Below are 22,167 nucleotides of genomic sequence, written 5' to 3'. Positions count from 1 at the left end.
CAACCTTGGCACAGCAGCTGTTGAACTACCAGTTCTGTGAGGTATTGCAAGACTGACAGCCACAGGCATGACTCCCAAAGTTTTACCACAGCTAGAGTACCCAGATGGCCTATGACTGCTTTAAAGTGGAATTGTACTATTAAAAGACAACCTCTTTTACTATGTAAAAAGATTCCACACACCTGAGAAGCAGACTTTTGCTGCCTAGCGTTTACATCGTGCAGCATCCATCAACTCTCTGACCTGTTGCTCATGCACCAGCCTAGCTATAGCGCATAATGGCTGTCCAGGGTGCATGATGTGGACACCCGTTTATTATGCAGGCAAGAACAAGCCATACCTGCTTTTTTTTTTTTTTTTTTTTTCTCTTTTTTTTTTTTTTTTTTTTACTTACCTCTAAATATACAACATCTAAGAAAAGAATATTTTAGCCCACCGTGACCAGTCTTAATTTCAGCTTTTATTTATTGGGAGAAAAAAAATAAAATACAAATAAAAACAAGGAATCCGATTGGTCATATTGGGCAACAACTCTACTGTCATTCTTTCCTTTTTTTTCCCTAATAAATGCCAAATTTAACAGTCGCATCTAGCGTAAAACTTTGAGTCGTGCTTTGAATCTTGTTGAACAACATATAATACTTTAGGGTTAGGTTGTATCCAGGATGATGCATCTAATATTTGTAAGTTAAACCAAATGTGTTTGCAAACCAGTGAAAAGCAATGAGTCCACTTTAAATTTAGCTTACACAGGGCTATAAAAACTCATAGTGCTAATTGGCCCAGCACAGTCACACAAGTGAGTCCCATGCTCCTCCATATCTGGAAGTACTGGGTAATTGCTTTATGTGCAAGCACTGAACTCACGGCAGGGTAGGTAAAGCTGACCATACACCTATAGATCTACGCTAAACTGTGTGGCTGGAGGAATCTCCCACTGGGCCAAGATTCAGCATCTTGCTAGTCGGCCCCGCTAACGGTCAAAATACCTGAACAATGCCTGCATCAATCAGATTGTTCCGGTATTTCGACATTCAGTGGGGCTGAGCAGCAAGATACTAAAGCCTGGCCCAGTGGGAAATTGATTCTGAATGTGTAGCACTTTTTCTATCTGACCATAGAAAATCTATAGGTGTATGGCTAGCTTAAGGTAAACAAAAAAAAAAAAAAAAAAATGCTGAGAAGGAATGGGAGGGACAGAGTGCAGAGGGAAAGGGAGAGGGGGAGGGTGACAAAGACAAACCTATTGCTTTGCTCTGAATTAGGCAAAGAAGATTTAAAACCAAGTATATGACCCTTTGAACACTGCAGCAATTTCTCATGCTGAATCACTTTAAACATCCCACATCAGTTTTCATGTACAGTGTCTGGTGTCTGTGTTATGGGTTTACAATCAATGACATAGATATGCAAATAAAGCTTTATTACAAAATACAAAATCACATTGTGCATAAAATCCAATAAGACAAAAACGTCTTCCTGAAGAAAGAGAGTAACACCTATGCACCATGATCATTAGGTCTCAGTAAATAAGGTGAAATAGCACCGAGTTCAAATCAAGCTGTACACAGATACTTTAAAATCATGCTGTAATATGGGAGACCAGCTAAGGGAGACACCAGCAGATACAGGCTATTATCATATTAGACAAAAAAGCCTCTTCCATTTCATTTTAATTTGTAACTTGAACCTTACTTTCCAGATTTCTTGACTAAGTTCCATCACTTGCCATTCCACTGCCCAATAATAATATCCTTGTTGGTCATTAAAGCACTCACTGGTAAATGGAATGGCAGTCATCGGGACTTTGTCATGAATTCAGAGAAAGTCAGACTCTAGTGACAAAGTGAGGGGCAAGGAAGATACGTTTCTGGCTATTAGACGTATTAGCATGGTGTCTTGTGGTGCTTGCTCTTGCATGATGTATAATTTTACACATTGTAATTGTATGGGTTTATTTTAGCCGCCAGCTGCTGTCATAATACAATGCAAACAGAAGGGGATTCGTTCATCAACACTCGTAAGTGTTGGAGGAATCTGTTCTATTTTTTTTTCAACCCGTAGGTTAAACAAAAAAACACCCTAAAACTGTATACCTTACTTAAGAGTAGATTGCAAATGGCAAGATGTGTCACCCTTAGTGGAAACGTTAGTGTTCAAACTGCAGGCTAAAGTGAAAATATTTATACCAGTTTAATATAGAGACCAGTGAAGACTGTCCTTGCCCTTTTAGGCCAGGAGGCCTTTCTAACTTTGCCCCTACCATACAATGATTGGTAAGTTTTAAACTCGTTTTCCCCAACTATAAAAAGTAGGGAAGAACATGGAATACATTTCCACATATCTGATCTCAGCTGAGCTGTGAACAGTGAGCTTTTGGTCATTCACATAACAGTAAAATTGAGCTCTTTGAATGAACCGCCCTTAAATTAAAAAAAATGACTGCACTTTCACTATGGTTTATATCTTTGTACTTGTCCTTGTGGTTGTTGAAACAAATGCTACTATAATTGGGGTATCTTTGCTAAATAAAAGTCCTTTTCTAGCATCATGGTCTGGTCGGTGGTAATGTCTTACTTTGCACTGGACATGCTTCTCCTGGCCACCACTAGAAGCACTGCTTGGAGAAGGGAGAGTTCTGAAAAAGCAGCCTCCTGGAAGCAGCTCAATCAGAACAAAGCAGGAAGCAGTCACAAAGTCATGAGACTACAGGCCGTGTTGCTGGATTCTAATCTTCCATAAAGGTAACGCAACATATCAGCATGTCTTTAGAGGCCGCAGGCACACCTACCAATTTAAAATGAAAATGGAGTTATATTTTAGCTCGTTTTACAATTCTGCATCATACAGCCACATAAGAAAAATATATATTTCATTACAAATGGATTCAGGGACACACTTTCTAATCCACATCCTGAAGAAACTAAAATTATGTTTTTTAGTTTTTAAATTGGCCTGAGCCAATTCAACTATAAAGTAATTCACAATAACAACTGAAACAACCTCCCTCTACCATGATCATATATACAAAAGCAATAAGGCACATATGGCTTCAGATACGAGATTTACACATCTAAAAAAGGCACTTCAGCACAGTTGCATTTTGGTGGTTTTGCCATGTCATATTTTACAGGATGGTTGTAAAGAATGACACTCATGGCATAATGGATGTATATTGTAAGTGTGACTAAAGCATGCAACTTGATGTTTATACTGGACAGAAAAAGGAAAAAAAAAAAAGCATACACCAAGCAACCCTCAATTGTCACTTTTTTTCTTTTTACACTATTGATAATAAATTAGGATGCTACAGCCAGTCTTCAATATATACAGCATAGCAGCACCCATAAAATTATTTTATAACCAACATTTTTAAAGACAAAAGATGGTACTGGCCGTAACATATGTGGCTTGGTGTTCAGATCATCTTCTATGTTTGTAAAAGCAAAAATATAAAAACAAAAAAGTGAAACCATGGGCAAGAAACGCATATGAAATTCAATGATCAGTGGTTATGCACCCATCCTTTGGTGCTGGCCTAAAAAGAATAGACAAATACCTGCAAGTGAATGCAGCAGAGCATGCTAAACATAATTAAAGCCCACCAGTGTATAACCGTACAGACCCACATCCTAGTATTAGGGACGGTAGTGCTAAATGATAGGTGAGAGTCTGAGGTTCTTGCCTATTCTTTAGCTCTTTTCACGCCTCTTGATATTGTGGCCAGCATCTCCCACAGAGCCTGAAGCACTAGAATCATGTCCACTGCTGCCCTTTTGCTTCTTCTTCTCGCTTTGTGGCTTTGAGTGGCTCTTCTGCTTGGAGGCTCCTGCTTTGCTTCCTCCCCCAAATAAAGCTTGCAAGGAATTGATAACAATTATGGTAATAAGAAGCGAGTACAACAATAAATGTGCTGGATAAGGGCGTACGAAATCACGAACAAGCTTAAGTGTAGATGGAAGGGGGGCATCCGATGAACGTCGAGGAGGTGGCTTGTCCTGCAGGGGAAAAAAAACAATAAACACTATCAAACCTCTAAACTGGAAAGCAGTGCAGAACATACTGTAGCAAGATCTAATCTCAGGGGAGTTCACAGCGGACTAAAATGACCTTTCAGACATAACCATGGCAAGTCTTAGTGCTGTTCTAGGTAGAGCTCCACCAGCTTCAGTTTAGAAGTATGCCAAGTTGGAAAAAAGCTTGGGCTTTCTTGGCCATCTTATATTTGTGGGGAAAGACAGCAGACAGTCAGCTGAGGCTGTCAAGAGATGGAACATGTGCAGGGGAAAATATACTCCTGGATTTCTGGATGTTCAAAATCAGGCACATGGAACTTAGGCTCATATTAGTTAAAATGCTCCAACAACAAGGCTTTGAGCTCAATTAAACACTTCTCTTCAACCACGATTTCGCTTGCTTTGAAATTTCTATCAGTTTCAGAATTTTGAAACTATTCATACTATGAATAAAAGAGACGAACCACTTAAAAACGATCACAGATTTTTGGTCACTCTAAAAGGTGGCCATACACTTTACAACCATCGCAAGACCTTAGTCTTGCGATGGTTGTAAAGGAATTTTTAAAAAAACGTACGATCTGCCCATCTTGGACAGGCAGATAATACTTGCGATCATCGATCATCGACAAAAGACGTGGAACATACAGTAGAAACGGTCGCACGTCTTCATTCACACTGCACGATTATCGTACGATCGTGGGATTTCCCACGATTCTCGTATGAGAATCGTGCAGTGTATGGGCACCTTTAGGGTTCCTGAATTTCTCAGGAGACAATGCTGAGGACAACTTTGCCTGCTCACTGAGGGCATCACAAGAACATGTCACTTTTTTATAGCACATTACAGAAAATTATAGCAAATTATGGCTAGAGCTAGGAATTCTAGTGGGGGTATCTCGTCACAGAGTCTCCACGACATATGCAATCAGATCCATGTGAACATTTTATTTAAACTTTAAATGTTTTTTTAATCAGAGCTGACATCTAAGAATGATATTGCTTAATGCAGCAGATACTTGAATATTTACAAAGTCCTAACTAGGCTTGGGGGCAATATTAACATTAGAGGCAGGACAGCAATCGCTTGAATCAGGTGTCCCACTACAAATGCTGTTTGTCAACCATTCCCCATATGGCTTCGTACAGGAGTTTTTTTTATTTTTAATGCCCACATAAAACTTATAAAAGGAAGCTTTATAACTTTATATAAAACAGGTTCTGGTGATTGATTATTACAATCCTCCAGTGGTAAATGTCTACCAACATCATCACTCCATTAAAAGGATTTTCATACCCATCCTTTAAAAAGCCTAATAAGCTACACGTACCTTGAGTCCGTGCTGGGTCAACAGGGATTCCAAGGTAGGGTCTCCTATGTACACGGTAGGGAAGAATTCCTCGGCATGTCGACGACGCCACCAGTGACTGGATGTTTTTCTGGCAAAGAAGTATGAATTAACAGTAAACAGCTACAGGAATGCAAAACATATTAAAGGCTTAAAACAGTTTTTTTTTTCTTTACTTTATAATGTTAAATATTAAGAATACTCGTACGAATGCTCCAATACTTACCCCCGATACCGGAACTTCCGGTCACAGAGCGATTTCAGTGCCGCGAGGGAACATTGAGCCGTCTGGCTGGTAATGACTCACCGCCCGGCTTCCTGATTTGGCTGGGAAGCCGGCTTCCCAGCCAATCAGGAAGCTAGCTCCATGCTAGCAGAAGTACCGGTACTCTGTATTGGCAAGTGCCGAATGATAAATATCACTACTCTATACTGAAAAACTGGTATCGGTGCATCCCTAGTCAATATTTAGGTGTATAAGCTACATCCAGGGTATCAGAGTTAATTAGCAGTAAGATGGAAATGGTTTACACAAAGGATAGCAGTAATTACATGGAGTGTAATTTAAAAGTGCTCTAATACTTTTTCATTAACAACTTAGCTTCAGTACTTTGCGAGTTAATCAAGGACAATCATGGTGATTAAAAAGTTCCAAGTCATTGCCTTAAAATGCTGAAGCCCGTGGATTACACGATAGCCAAAAAAAATATTTTCAGATGGAGAGTCAGAAATTTCAGGCTTTAAATTTCTTAATGTTCTTCTTAAAACCAAGTATTTACCTCTAAGAAAAGGTAGAGGTGATCACTATAACCTAATGATACTGTTCAAGTTGTATTATCCAAGTGCTCATTCACACAATCCTGCATGCTAAAACACTATTTTTGTGTGCGGGCTACTGTGTGTGTGTGAAGTCCAGCAGGGGGCAATGTGATGTACAGTTTGTTTTTTTGTTTGTGACGACTTGTCCGAATAAATGGACGTTTATTACTTGAATACTATTTATTGAGTGCTGGTTGATGTGCACGGCGCCATCCGTGATTATCACTGCGAGCATCATCATTGCAGTTGGGCCAGGAACGCTGTAAGGAGTGCAGACGGACCTTCCATTTTCTACAGTTTCAGTGCATCACATCCGTTTTTTTTTTACTTTGTACGAAGTTATACTCCATTTCTATCTTCGCACAGCAGCTCTGTGCGCTGCTCTGCAGTAAAATGCCGTGGCGCCTGTTGCACTGCAGGAAAAAGACAGCAGGTCTGCATTTTTCTGCACATTACTGCTGATTTGCCATATGAATGGGGCACACACAAAACAATTGTTTTCTTTGTGCCCCAGCAGTGACGTGCATTTTTCTTTCACAGGTCAATACATTGTGTGTACAATGTTTCTCATTCAACAAAAACAGAGTTTGGCTGTAACTTGAAGATCAGTGTAAATGATAACATAGGATGTAGGACTACAATCATAGCAATTAATGCTTATTCTAGCACAAAAGCAGATTTCATGCAAACTAGTATCTACTCTGGTCACAGGCAACTGATGCTGGCATAGGAGTACATGCAACTGCAAAAAGTTTCCTTCAAATCTGGGGTCCAGTATTTGGCAAAAAGCGACTAAAATCACTCATGGTTGCTGCGTAGTCTGTCTTACTGTTCTCCTCACGATTGGCCAGTGAGGACATCTATCATACTTGTAGCCTACAGGAAGGTGAGGATAGCAGGAAGATTGATTTATGCAGTGGCCGGAAGTGTTCTGGTTGAGTTAAGAAACCCCATTAAAGATTTTAACTAATATAACATGCATTATAATGCTCTAGGCATCACTTTATGCAGAGTTAGACTTATTTGATTAGTGCAATATGTACAGTTTTATTAAGAGGACTATAAAAAATATTTGTTGCCATTTTTTAAAATGTTTGGCAACTTTAGATGCCTACAGTATGTATTCACCACAGATATGCAATGTGTATATGGCAACAACTTGTTACTGTAGGTTCCAAATGCGATACTTACCCTGTTTGATCAGTTTCTGTAAACCAATACTTGAAAAGTTGTGCTCTTATATAATGAGGGGGGCGAGCATGGAAAGGATACAGGGACTCATCATTCTGCACCAAACGCACCACTGTAAAAAGAAAATTTATTGAAAACATCAGAATAAATGCATTTCTTCCAGACTCAAAAATGGTATTTCCATCTTAAATGTAGATTTTCAGAAACAGCTGTCATATGCTGTAATCGGAAGCATTCCCAATATGCCTTTTAACCCTTTCGCTGCCACCAATGTATGTACTACATCTCTGGCAGCGGGCCCTTTTAAAACAGACTCCCGGCAGCTGTTTGCATGTGTAAAGCAGACTGTCTGCTTTACACTGGAAGTGAATCTGGTGGCTGAGCAGCTGCCAGATCGCTTCCAGGGGGTGGTGAATAGGCATGGGCTCGATGTTCGAGTCAAACGTGAGTTCGACTAGAAAATCGGCAGTTCGTGTGTTCGGGGAACACACGAACTGTGAGGGCATTCAGCGGGCTGTTCGCACACCAAACGCCCCGCAAGGCACTGTGCCTTGTGAGCCCTGATTGGCTAAAGCCTTGCACCTGACCACTTTGCTCAATCATGGCTCACCTGTCAGATGCCCTACAACTGTAAACAGTTGGGAAGAGCTAGCCATCACTGCTAGCTCCGCCCAATTGTTTAGATGTTGCCGACATCTGTCAAAATGCCATTCTGTGGCGGGAGTTCTCCGCAAGCGGACGGGACCTGGTCGTTTAAATTTTTTAAAATTTCTATTCATTTTTTATTTCGTCAAGTTGTCGTCATGGACAACGCTGGACATCGTGATTGACGCTGGATTAAGTCGATGGATCCATTTTCTGGGTTTGTTTTTTTTTTTAAGTAAAAGACTTGTAAGAAACTTGTCTTGTTTTTTTTTCCAAATAAAGGATTTTTTCAAAAGTCTGGCCTCTTTTTTTACAATTTGATTTAACCCTAGTGAAAGGGTAGGGGTACTAGTATCCCTTACTCATTCACAAGGGGGTGCCCCTTCATCAAAGAGGTACCCTGATGTGAAAAAGCCCCCTGTGCACAACCCCACAAGCAGCACCCCAGGGCCTGTGGGGAAGAGACCCTTGTCCCCATCGGCACAAGGTGCTTTTCCAGGGGCAACCCTGGAAAAGCACACTCCCACCAGCGCCGAGGGCATGTGGCCTGGTATCACAGAAAGGGGGTTCGGCCGCCTGCTCATCCCCCTCCCCCCTTCCTGCCCTGCTTGTGCTCGGATCAAGGGTCTGGTTGGGAATTTTAGGGGGGACCCCACTCCCTCTCCCCCCATTTTTGGGGGTGGGGTTTCTCCTTAAAATTCCTAGCAGACCTTAAGGGCCTGGTAAGGACTTTAAGGGGGAACCCCACACACTTTTTTCTTTTTAAATGGAGTCCCTCCTAACATTCCTACCAGACCTAAAGGGTCTAGCATTGTTTGGGAGGGGGAACTACATGCTTTTTTTTCCTTTTCTTTTTAAATGTCATTTTTTTCTTTATAAATGTCATTTTTAGCTGCAACAGGTTCTATACAAGCAGTTTGAGAGGACCCCCCAGGCATGATATTTAAAGGAATTTTTCATTTTTATTGTTTCACTTTAAGTGATGTTAACTAACATCTTGGGTGTCTGTGGGAAGCGGGGAAGGAGACCGGCGAATTCGTCGATCTCCTCCCCGCTGAATGGGACCAGAAGCGACACCGATTGCATGACTGCAGAAGCTGGGCAATAGGCTGCACTCCAATAGCTTATTTGGAGTGGAAAGATGACACTAGGGGTCTATTTGACCCCTAATGTCCCCTTAAAGCGTATTTGTCACCACTCGTATGTTATTAAATAGGCAGCCTGTAAGCCCCCCTCCCATGTGATAGCAATACTCCCCCTTTCCCAATGCACAGAACACTGTACTACGTTCTGTTTACTAGAACCGTTCCCTTGAAGTGCACTGGGAAACAGATGCTAAAGGGTGTGTTGATCTCCTATGTGCCTTGCAGCTCTGATTAGTTCTTCCCTCTGGCCTGACATCACTGCAGTGCCAAGTAAGAGCTGCAGGAGACCCAGGAGTTCAATTCCTGGAGGTGTCTTATACCCAGCAGACTTCGTGGGACCAGTTCCAGTGATCGAAGCAGTGTTCTGTGGCATCAGAAAAGGTGAGTATTTACTGCTTCCTTTCACAGGTATCAGAAATTTTAACAATTTTTTTTGGAGGAGCCTACAAAACACACAACAGATACCTACATATATTCTGAGCTCTTCAACTAGTATTCCTAAAAACGTTATCATCACCTCCACTGAGTGTTCTCTATAGCTTACCATCCTGGTTTCCCTGTAGGAGTTGATGAACAAAGCTGGTAAACCAGGGACTCTGTGTGTGATGTCCAAGGGCAGCAAACCACATCTGCCAGTCCAAGCGTGGCTGGTGAGGAGTGATGACTGGAGGAGCTGCACTTACATTGCCTGGCTTGTACATGAATTCTATTTCCTGTGAGAAGATTCATTATTACACACAGTCAGAATAAATAACACAAACTTCACCCTTTATCAACCCAGCAGAGTATTTAGTGCTAAACTCTGGGCACAAAAATCTTTCACTTAAATATATTCCTTGATGGCCACAAAAAGAATATAAATCCACTTTATGTACCAGAGCGGTGGAAGGGACTAGGAGGTTCACCCACTACAGGCTGCCCAAGAAAAATACAGGGGTGAATACAAGATCAGTCACCCTACACCAGTAGAGAGAGAGCAGCAGTGACTGAACTTTATTACATGAAGCTTCTGCACAAAGGCAACATGTAAGGGCCTGTTCATACCAGGTGCGTTGAGGCGGCATTAGCAGCCTTCCCCAACACTTTCCCAATACAAAGACAAGGAAAATGACCTTGCTTTCAATTGGCCCAGCTTATGTATGCAGTACCATTTTTTTTCTGCACAGCCTGGTGCAAAGTAGTACAAATGCATCACACACAAAAAAAAAAAAAATGTGAATTTGTTTTAGACCCGCCGGCATCACACTTTCCTCTCAGCACACTCTAGCCACGGTGGGTTCAGCGCAGCTGGCTGGTGAGCCAGCTCCTATTGCACAGATCTAAAAGAAATACACAAAGCACACCAAGATTCAAAAGTATGAATACACATCTCTTTATTTAGACAATATTTGCTAATCCCAAAGTTCAGGTTTAAAGTGTCCCCAGTCCACTCAATACAAAACAAAAATGTAAAACCAATCCCCCTGCCCCCAGCATTTGCAGGTCAATAAAACATGTGCAAATAGGGCATGCAGGGGTACGTAAAACATTGCACCACACGTTAGGCATCACCTTGAACATCTGAGTGAGAGCAATAATTCTAGGGTCATAGTTCACTGGCAACACTAAACTGATGAGCAGTAATGGCTTTTAAAGTGTTGCCTATGGAAAATTTTTGAGTACCAAAGTTTTTCGCCATTGCACAGATGCATGCAATTTTAATGCTTGACATGTTTGGTATCCATTTACTCTGTGTAAACCCCATCTATATTTTACCCCCGAAAATTGGGTGTTAAATTGTGTTTGTGTGCACTAAAATTCATTTGACTGTTTCTTCTCCCCTAAAAAGATCAATTTGATGAACATTTGTGCAATTATCGTGCAACATAAAAATGCAGCAACCATTTGCTTATTCTACAGGGCCTCTGCTTTCAGAAAATACATACATGTTTAGGGGTTTAACCTCTTGCCGTCCGCCCGTAGTAAAAAAACGGACGGACGGCACTGCTGCATCTGCGGATTGCCGTCTCCAGACGGCAATTTTTTTCTGCTCGCGCGCGCCCCCTTAAAAAAATTCGGTAATTTTTCCTTAATATAGTAAAAAAATAAAACCCCCAGTGGTGAATAAATACCACCAAAAGAAAGCTCTATCTGTCCCCAAAAAAGGGTATAAAATTCATTTCAGTACAGCGCTGCATGACGGAATAAATGTCAGTTAAAGTACCGCAGCGCTGAATACTGAAAAATGGCCTGGATGGGAAGGGGGTTTAACACCGCGGATGTCAACTGGTTAAAGCAATTTTCTCTCCAAAAATTCAGATTTTAGTGTATATGTGTAAAAATAAAAAAATAAAAACCGCTCTAGTCCTAAAGTGGTTAATGAGTTCTATTACACACAATTTCCTATATCAAAACAGGTTTAACAATTCAAGATGCCAACTGTTAAACAAGGCCAGAGATACAGATCAGTATTGTCAAGCATCTCATAAAAAGTTATTGGGTTAATTTATCGTTCTGCATGATCTATAAAAACATTCAAAGAAAAATAAGGCCATTTCACAGGACCAAGTGCAGCAGTCTGGCTCTCCAGCATGCTGCCAGGGTAAAGGAGTTTGGAATAGGCCTGCAGCACTAAAATAGATATTATTTTATATTTATATATATTTTTTAAAATATATATTATTAATTTATATTTAACAATACTAGTATTGGTGACTATACTGAGTATTTGGGCGAGTACTCGTCCAAATGCTCTGATAACGGAACTTCGGGTCAGAGGGAGATTTCCTCAGACCTTGAGGGTGTTCACCACACATGCAAGGTTTTTCCTGCCTACAAAATTTATTAGATCCCATAGTAGGTTAGGATAATAGATGATTGGTAAACCAAGTTAAGATTTTAAGGCGTATGGCTAGCTTTAAAAGGCTTTTGAGACAATTTCTAGCATACCTTAGGTTTTGGAAAACAAAATCTATATTTACCGTCCAAGTTTCTTTGTCATAACTTCCTTCAACTACAACTTCTGGTCGGCCACCAACCCCAGTCATCCTTCGAAACAAGCCATAAGAGTTAGCCAGCTGGAATCTGTCTACCTTATTGAACAGCTGATGAATAGTTGGCGAGAGTTGACCATTAGACTCATAAGTGCTGGTTCACTATTTTAATAAAAAAAAGTTCCCTGCCTACATTGGATAAAACAGTACATAAGTGGGGAGAAATTTCAATGAGTAGGCATGGGCAGCTCAATGCTTGCTAATGCATGCAAATCATATAAATGCCAGCAATGTACTTTAACAATAGCCACAAAATTGCACCCAAAAAACATGAAATGAATCCTGCCATGACAGAAACATGTAGAAGACCTAGCAGGCATCGTCACAAGACAGTGCCTCGATTGTGTTTCGTCATGAAAAAGGATGCTCACCACCTAAAATGTATTGCAACTTTTGCAGCCAAATGGGTATCACCTATTTTATAATTTGTTACACACTAATATATCTATATACCCGTCTATATGGGCAAGGCTGCTGACAGAAAGATTATACCATTAACGCAATCGTCATGAGCATTACCCTACTTCTGAGAGTTTTTAAGCAAAACTGCTCATCATAAAAATTACATATGAAAGGGGGGTTATAATTAGGGTTGCACAGATACCGTTTTTTCAGTATTGAGTACCGATATTTTTTTCCCCGGTACTTGCCGACACCGAATACTAATACCGGAAGTCAGGTGGCGTGTAAAGACTCGCCACCTGGCTTCCTGATTTACCAGGTGGAGTGTAAAGACTCGCCACTCGGCTTACCGATTAGCAGGGAAGCTGTCTCCATACTTCTCATCACTAGGTGGCGAGAAAGCATGGAGCCGACTTTCTGGCCAATCAGCAAGCTGGGCTCTGTGTAATGACGCAGAGCCCGGCTTCCTGATTGGCTGGGAAGCCGGCTTCCTGGCCAATCAGAAGCGAGTAACGGTGCCCGGCTTCCTAAATGGCCGGGAAGACGGCTCCAACCTCATGGAGCCAGCTTTCCAGCCAGTCAGGAAGCATGTAATGACTTGCTGCCTGGCATCCTGATACCAGAAGCTCAAGTATCGGGCTAGGCATCAGAGCATTTGGGCGAGTACGAGTAATGGCTGGAGGAAAATCCGTGTATATTTCTAACATCTTACCAAGCTGACAGCAAACATGCCAACTGCTGCAAAAGAGAAAAGAATCCATTGCATGGTTGCCCAGAACTTCCAGAAAATGCCACGAGTAGATGCACTCCTGATAAAAAAAAGAAAGGAGTCTCAAAAGACATAACTGACAGATTACATGATGAATATACAACAGCATAAAAAAGTAAAAATTATTTTCCCTATTAATGGACTAGCCCACACAGAACTGATCATTTGAGTAGAATAACACACCTGAATCACCAAAAACTTGTGGATGCCACAGGAAAGATGACCCATGCATGAACGCAGCACCTAGTCAAACTACCAAGCCTGGTTCTATGCTGAGCAGTTATGTTTTCTAGTCTGTGTTACCATCTTCACTCAATGAGAATCTAATTGGAAAGTTTACCAGATACTGACTGGCTGATTCTCCAGGGACCGAAATAGCTGTCTGCACCCTTTCAGCGGCTCCAACAGAGCCGACAGCCAATGAGCTTCCGGCTCTGTTCAAGTACACCGACAGCGACTGGAGTTCACATAGTGTGCCTTTGTATACTATCCCTACTGGGAAAAGATGTGGCTTTCACCTTTGCTGCTTCACATTGCCCCATCCTGCACGTGTGTCCTTTCTATGAGAGACTGTTGCAATGCAACTCCATGTGAGAGGAAACAAACCTTCTAAAAAAAGGACCTGAACTCAATACATAAGGATTTGCTATGTTAAAAAGGGAAAATTTGGAAACCTTAATGATGTCTAAACATCCCAAGTATCCTGCAAAATCTACCTTTCGTTTGGAAGTCCTCCTAAGAAAAAAGAAAATAGCAATCCACTTCCTGGTACGTTAATTTGTGTTTTTGCACGTCAGTGTGTATAGCCTCACAGCTGTATATCTGCAGTATGAGATTAAGGCACTGCTGCCTATGACTGCTAGTCTCAGGAGATGTGATGATGTCACTACTGTGCTGCTGTTTACTGTAGGCTTTAACATGGGGAAGTAAAAGCCCTGCCTCTACAAAGATGGCCATCTCCAAACAGATAAACAGTGCAGAACAAGGCATTAAAAAAGTCAGTAATGAAGAACAATAATTTTTTTGGAGAGCACAGATAATAGTGATGGCTAGTCCTTTGCCTGCCTTTTTTTGGGCACAGCTTCCAAAGTTCAGTTCCTCTTTAGAGAACCCCTTACAGATTTAGAGTGGTCTCCATGTACGCTGGTCTTTATGTAGTCCAGTGATGTTATTCCTTATAAACTCATGCATCCTAAGGCTGGCGGGAAAGTTTTCCACGATTCTGAGGTCTCCAAGTCAAGTGTTGTACTCACCTGTACATGCCTCTGAGAATCTCCCAACCTAAAGAAGCACCGGCTAAGTACATAGATGGAAAAGTGAGTGTCCTGAGCCACTGCAGAAAGTCATGATGGGTAAAGGCTGTAAGGTTAAAAAAAAAAAGTGGGTTTTTAAAGACAGTATCTATAAAAAAGTAAAATAAAACTTGTTCTAAAGCATAATCAGCAAAACATTAAAAGAATAATGGCCCACTGACCTGTTTTGGATTCCACCGTATAATTTTCTAGGTTGATTTGAAGATCAAAATATTTTACACTCCAGTAAGCAAGTAACCCGAAAGCCAGGAGATCTAAGAGCACAACTAAAGACTGTACAGAGAACCCCCAACCTGTAAAAAGAAAAGCACAAAAAAGACATAGAATTAATTGATGTGCATACAATCCTGGTCTGCTTGAAGCCATCTGTACACCATCTGTATTTAACTTCTGTTGTACCCTATCAGTCAAAGCACACAGAGGTGCCATACAATGTTTAGTATTCAGTGTCCACCTCTTCACTTAAACACCAGGAACGGAGTTACTACAGAAGGACTCAGGTGGGCTTTCCTATAATATACCTGCCCGAGTCCTGGCAGCCAGGAAAGGACCTACAAGATGGTTCAATGTGCTCCTAAAAGGATTTAGTAAGCTACTAATAGGCCCCATTCACACACGAATCGGCCGGCACGTACAGCTCCGTGCGGGGCCGTACCAAACAGCGTCTGGGAAGGACAGGTGCTGCGTGTGATTAGTAGGCAGCCCCCGTCCTTCCCTACCCATACGGACCTGCAATTGAGGTGTGCGTAGGGGGGCGTACGGCCGCGTAGCCCCATAGAGAAGGACGGTGGCTGCGTACTAATCACACGCAGCACCTGTCCTTCACGGCAGCTGTTTGGTACGGCCCTGTACGCAGCACGGAGCTGTACGTGCCGGCCGATTCGTGTGTGAATGGGGCCATAATATTTTAAACATGTGAATAGCCTATTTCTGTGAGAAAACAAACATGCAGCTACCACCAATTTGCCCAAACAGAATATTCTAAGGACCTTTCAGCTACTTCTAGGATCAGAAAATACAATGTGAAATCTTTAACACAAGGTATTTTTGACAGAAAGCATTCACACAGCTTAGCCTGCTACACATACACCTTAAATGAAAGTTAACAGTTTGTGATTGATGTCTTTCTAATAAGGGCCACAAGGCAGTCACCTTTCTGCTGTGCTTTTTTTCCCTTCGGTTCTGCTTTTAAATGCTGGTCATCCAGGAGAGAAATGCAAAGTACCAGGGTCAGCAGGTTAAAGAAATTGTAATTTCCAGTGATTATGATGAGGACCTGTAATAGAGCCTGAAAAATGGGAGGAAGACATCAGTAGGTTAACAGTAAAATCTAAAGGCCTACAAACTGCATTCTTTAGATGTGCATGAAACACTAAAATTGTTCCAACACATGCTTACCTGAGAATAAAATGAGAAAAGACGGAGCCTCCGGGAAGGCAAGAAGAAAAGCCATGGAACCCCAATTTCTATGACGTATGTAGCAACTACTGACACTTTCTGGAGCCAGACAGGAAGCTGATGGGCAAACCAGGCAGCTGGAGTTGGGATACACTGCGTCTCGTAGTGATAGGTAAGAGCTAGGAAGGATTGAACAGTCATAAAAATTAATACATTTCTAGATATAAAAGGCCATTTCTTGCAAAGTCCACTTTTATAATTTCCACATGTATCATCACAATGCTCTTTCCCATACCAATCACAAAACCAACTTTGCCCTGTTCATAACCCATGTCCCTTTGTTCCTCATATATTTTCATACTGACCTCACATATACTTCTATGCATTTATTACATCACTACTAAGGCATTACATGTACAATTTATGAACTCAACGTGCTTTAAACCTTATATTTAACTGACTGTTTCCTTTACAACCCTCTACCATCAAAGCACAACATTTTCTCTTTTTTTTGGGCAGAGTGGGTTGGGTTAGGACAGAGCTGGGCAATGGCAAATGGAAGAAAACCCGATCAGGTTCTACCAACTTTTAGGGTGCTGCACCACTGCTGGTGATTTTTCACTTCACCGAAAGTGACAAAAGGCAGCTGCTCCTCTTTGCTGCAGGAAACTGCACCTGCATGGTGGGCTGTGTGAATTGATACAGTACTGAACAGGGCAGCTGCAGTGGCATGCTTAGAGACCTACAATCACTAGTAACTACGGAAGCAACTCAGTCAGGGGGGCAGAGGGCTTCCTTCCTCCAGAGACTGAGCAGTGGCAATTATTTCCTCTCCCCTGCAGGGATGGGGATTCCATGTCCCACCCAATACAGACTAAGCAGGAGTCCCTCCAGCCTCCATATTTAGTGGGAGGTGGGCTACCTAGCCACATTGCAGTTTTCAGAACTGCTGTGGTGCCTCACCCTTTGTGGTAGTGCAGAGGAGTTAGTAGGAAGAAAAAAAAAAAAGGATTGTGCAGGGGGGCTGGTTACAGGACAAACAAATGCAGAGAGCAAAGCCAGAGGGAGCATATCAGATAGGAAAGGAATTAATATACCGTTACCCCGAAAATAAGACCTAGTACTATTTTTGGGTTGCTAAAACATAAGACATGCCCTGAAAATAAGACCTAGTTGTGACCATTCCCAGGGCCATAAGGGGGAACTTGAAGAGCCGCAGGAGAGAATCAGCGGTGCCAATGAAGCCAGCGCTAGAGGATATAAGGCGGCACTGGAGGGAGCAGAGCCGCATAAACCAATGCTTCCTCTATAGGCCCAGCTCCTGTCACAGTAAGGCTGCCGGAAAAAAACAACAAGTAGGGAGAACGATAAAATCGGGAAAGAGCAACATTTTTGTGTCAGCATTGGATAAAAATTCAGGAGGTGAATAGGAAAAAGTAAGAAAGTAATACAACTGGCCTCACCTGTCAACCCCCACCATGTGGGACACCGGCTAGTCAGTTTTACAATTCCGGATGCAAACATAAGTCTAAAGAGCAGCCATCGAATTAGCAGAAATGTGATCCCATCATGAGTACTCCAGGCATTCGTCTTTGAACGTAAAGCACGCAGTGGAGCTACTAATATTGTTAGAAATCCTGCTTCTAGCAGAAGACTATCCCTGAAATAATAAACAGAAAGTCACATGCTGTTTCTGCTATGGGTTGATTTCATTAAAAGCACACAGGTTGCTGCAAATTAGGCACTTACCATTGGAAATACAGGAATACTTGTCCAACCTGCAGAGATAGAATAAGAAATATGGTTATAAACATAAATATCAGAATAGCAATAGAAAACCTGTCATATAACAAACATGGAGGCTGCCTCTCATTGCAAGCTGCTTGGCTGCCATGATAGCCCCTTTGTGCAATACATTTTGAGGTACTGTCCCAGAACAAATATGCAAATCAGGAAAGTAATGGAGAAATCCTTAACTGTATTCTTGTTTCAAGTTAACAACTGAAAAGTAAAGAACCTAGAGAGAGAAAGCAGTTAGCATTTTAAGAAGGAGATCAGCAATTAAACTCCTCTACCCATTTTTAGGTTTACTTTAAAAGGCAAGCTGCCAGTTACCCATTAACTATATTCAAATGAAACCCGACATGAAGACAGAGTTTGCCACTGACACTGCCTATTAGGGTTGGCCTGTTATATGCTTATTGTTCTCTTACACAGTATAGTATCAGATTATAAATCTGTAAAATCTATGATAACTGGATGTACTGCTGGTACAACCTACCAACACACTCTGCAACAGTGGACATTTCATCTTGTTTACAGGTATTTGGAATGCCACGTAACCATCTGGATAAATCCCAGCCATGCAAGGTTACACAAACTGTATGTTCTCACTATTTAATACAGCTGTAGAAACCATTAACTAAATCATTAAAGTGATATTCACTCAAAATTAGCACATGGCATAATTCTAACCCTTCCCATTACACATTTACAAGATGTTTTTGGGGTAGCAGTTTCTGCAGGAACTTGCTCTCATTTCTTGCCTAGATGAGGATGACGTAGACCCCCGCCTCCAGGGATACACATCACAGATCCCAGGAGGACAGTTTACCCCCAATGGCGGATCTCACACATGTAAGTAGGGAGCTGGTTGTGAGTGGCCAAGAAGTGGCAGCCGGCTCCTAAATCCAAAATGGCAGTGTGGAAGATCAGAAACCCTGTGAAGAATCGGGTGCCAGGAAGACGGCGCTAAATTTCATGGGCTGGTAAGTATATGTTTTTTTAAAGTCAGCAGCTGCAGTACTTTATTTTTTATTAATTAGCTGGGTGAAGTTCCTCTTTCAAGTGTATCCAACAAGAATGGAAATTCAGTCCCTCCCGTCACGGCTCTCTGCCGCAACAGGATCGAGAAGTGAGCGAGCGCCGGTATGTGTTTGCTCACTTCCCGATCTACTGAGCCGACCTGTGACAGTTTCATTGTCACAGGTCGGCTCAGATTATGAGGTGAGTTCACTCACCTCATAATCTGAGCCGACCTGTGACAATGAAACTCTCCTTTAAAAATGACAGCTGCCTCCTAACTGTTGAGTTTCTCTAGTCTAGACTTGGAGCTGGAAAAGTATCTGTACATGTACAGAGTACAGTACTTGGTATCTGAACATTACTACTTCTAACCTTTCACAAACATAAACGTGGCAGCAAATCTAAGCAGTACAATACTTGACAGCAATAAAGGGGTACAGTTCTGGATACATGAAGCAAACGCACCTGATATACAGATAAGTAGAAGATCCACAGCAGGAGAAACACCAGGCTGTCCCGTAAGAAACTAAAAAGTAATGCGCCCACAGACAGGAGAACTCCTAGTAAGCAGATGAGTTCCATCCCCTGTTCTGTATCCAGTCCTACCGAGGGACCTAGCCAGAGTAGTGTAGGGGAGTCCTTCAGTTGTTCCCAAAATCCTTTGCCGGTGAAGCGGAGCATCCTCCAAGCAGGCAAGACCCCTTCACGTCCATACAAACCTGAAATGATAAAAGAACCTAATTAGAAGTCTAGACACACAAGTGTTGTGGGGGCTGAAAAATATGACTAATGATGCTCCTGTAGCAGTAATAGTTTACTGCAGTATTAAGGTTAACAGCTCTAGGTTTTGCTATACTTAAAGCACAACTCCAGATATTTTTATTTTAGTTGATGGCATTTCTCTGTCAATATTTTAAATGCAATCTGGCCCCTAAAGAAGAAATGTTTCTTCTCGTCCTGTTCTGCCAACACTTACATCTAGGTGGGAAATGAGGGCAATTTTTACCCATTGGGACAGAGACAGCAAAAAAAAAAATAATCCATACTTATAGAATCCTTCACACACAAAAAAACAGCTTTCCATGCACGGCTGTCCCTGCGTTCTTCGCTGCCTGAGGTGGCCCGTAGCAGGGGACCAAGCTATCAACCGGGGAGGAAGGTGGCAGGCGGGTGAGCAGTCAGTGGTAAGGGGGGGTGCTGTTAGTCGCCTGTGCTGCCGCCCCCACCTCACATCTGCCTCCCCCAAATCAATAACATGCCATCCCATTAAAGGGACGATCCTTTTCCTATTATGGAATAGGAGCCAGTCTGTCCAATCCAGGATCTGGTAAGAATGGTATTTTTTTTTAGCTATTGACAACTAGATGGGGCCCAACTTTTGAGGATTTTCTCTATAATTTTTAAGGAGCATTGGTGACCTGGCTCCTGGGATTTGTCTACACCTGGCTTAACCCCCCCAAAATAACAACTTATCAGAAGTAAACGTGAATCAACCAAAGATCACCACCATTGCAACATTTACACACGCTGAATGCTTATTTAAACAACTCATTGTTTAAAAGAAAACATTGAAATTGTGTAAGTAAATATTGTTAAGGTGGTAAGCTATGGTTGATTTACATCTATTTCTGCTAATGCATATATGGTTGGGGGTGAGCCGCAGAAAGTTATTTTGGTGGGTTCACTAAGATTATGACTACATGTGCTTCCCCTATATTTGCATGTGGAGCACCCATTCTGGTGTATTTTTCTCAGCAATGAAATATTGACCAATATTCTAAACCTTGTCTATTCCAATAGAAAAATGTGTATTTAAATCTGAACTTTGGGAATTACACAAAAAAACAAACACTCTTGCAGTATGGCCACCCTGCACTGCAAGGGTTAAAGTTAAACTCCAGACACAAACTTTCCTTTAGATATATGCTGAAATAGCTACAAGACATGATCCACTTTGTGTGCACCAAATGCCTTTGCAAGCCCAGTTATAACCTTGTAAAACGAGTAGTGACATCATCATTGTGCTGCACATGTGCAGTCAGCAGAGCTGTGAGCAGGACCAGCAAGGCCCATCCACTACAGGCTGCCTGCAGAAAACTACAGGAGGGGGCCAGATAAAGACCTGCACATGGAGAGAGAGAGCTGTGACCCATCTTTATTACAGGAAGCACCAGCACAGGGGCAAAGTTTAAAAGAGAACTATGGGGTAAGTGTTTTTCCCCATAGTTCTCTTTAGGGTCACGGGAGGACTTAAACTAGCGTCCTCCCGTGACCCAAATCTCAGTATATCGTGAGCTACAGCTCGCAGTATACTGAGACTGCCGCAGCCAGGACAGATCCTGACATTACTGTCGAGATCCACCCAGATGCATGAGTGACAGCCGGCTCTGCCTATCTAGAGGCAGTAGACTCTCAGACTGTACAATCTCTTTTTGATTTGCCAAACTTATGCAATACGAGTACATACTTAAAAGGAGAATTATGGGGAGAGTAAAATACACTGATCCCAATAGTTAGAGCCATCACACGTCAGCTCTATAGATCAAGAACTGAGTGATGACATACTGCTGATCGCTCAGTTCCGGATCATCTCCCTGCAGAGAGCGGTAAGTGTCAGTCACAGCTCCACGCAGGGATTCCCTCCCTCCCCTCTGTGTTCCTCCAGCACTTTTTGGAGGGACAGAGTGGGGAGGGAGTGGGCACAGCTGGCTCTGGGTCTAGAGAGGCAGAGCCAGCCATCAGGTAGAGGGATTCTTCCCAGCTGAAGCGCAGCTCTGCTCTGTCAGCAAATATTAGTAAATATCCTCCTGTGACCCTAAAGAGAACTACGGCCAAAAATGATTAGGCCATAGTTCTCTTTAAAACAATAGATCTCTTTTAAACAATTAATTCAATTTGAGGCTTGACCTTGCACTGCATAGATGATGGCTGATCTATAGGAGATTGTACAATTAGGTTGTAGTGTGTGGCTAACTTAAGGCTCCCAATCCACACATTACAATCTAACCATGCAATATCTGTACAACCAATTTTAAATCTACCAAAACCATGTAATGAGGACCGACCTGACCTACTCAACCAATTTGTATCCAATACATGCCCTACATACCTGATTGTAGATCTAAAAAAGAGATTGTACAAGCAGATTGACCACACACATTACAGCTTTACTCCAATAGAATCTTTTTAAAAACTGTAATGTCACATTATGGTATGACTGAAATTAAAATCAAATGTATTATTGCTTAGAAGAAAAAAAAAAAGAAATATTGAGATTAAATGG

General features: G+C 41.9%; 1 protein-coding gene across 1 annotated transcript in view; it reads right to left on the bottom strand.

Moving 5' to 3' along the window:
• Positions 1–2,765: 2,765 nt before the first annotated feature.
• Positions 2,766–22,167, bottom strand: part of LMF2 (lipase maturation factor 2) — a 20,269-nt gene continuing 867 nt past the window's right edge. The window contains exons 2-15 of the mRNA XM_018560749.1: positions 19,350–19,603; positions 17,829–17,857; positions 17,543–17,739; positions 16,080–16,258; positions 15,834–15,969; positions 14,843–14,974; positions 14,622–14,727; positions 13,312–13,408; positions 12,490–12,506; positions 12,126–12,291; positions 9,710–9,878; positions 7,376–7,487; positions 5,348–5,456; positions 2,766–3,998 (exon numbers count right to left, since the gene is read on the bottom strand). Of these exons, the coding sequence (XP_018416251.1) occupies positions 3,693–3,998; positions 5,348–5,456; positions 7,376–7,487; positions 9,710–9,878; positions 12,126–12,291; positions 12,490–12,506; positions 13,312–13,408; positions 14,622–14,727; positions 14,843–14,974; positions 15,834–15,969; positions 16,080–16,258; positions 17,543–17,739; positions 17,829–17,857; positions 19,350–19,603 (2,009 nt within the window). The 3' untranslated portion in view covers positions 2,766–3,692. The remainder of the gene's footprint in view (positions 3,999–5,347; positions 5,457–7,375; positions 7,488–9,709; positions 9,879–12,125; positions 12,292–12,489; positions 12,507–13,311; positions 13,409–14,621; positions 14,728–14,842; positions 14,975–15,833; positions 15,970–16,079; positions 16,259–17,542; positions 17,740–17,828; positions 17,858–19,349; positions 19,604–22,167) is intronic.

This window comes from Nanorana parkeri, unplaced genomic scaffold (assembly GCF_000935625.1).
Source record: "Nanorana parkeri isolate BGI_ZX_2015 unplaced genomic scaffold, ASM93562v1 scaffold476, whole genome shotgun sequence".
Classification (NCBI taxonomy): domain Eukaryota; kingdom Metazoa; phylum Chordata; class Amphibia; order Anura; family Dicroglossidae; genus Nanorana; species Nanorana parkeri.
This window is presented reverse-complemented; position numbering and strand designations above follow the sequence as displayed.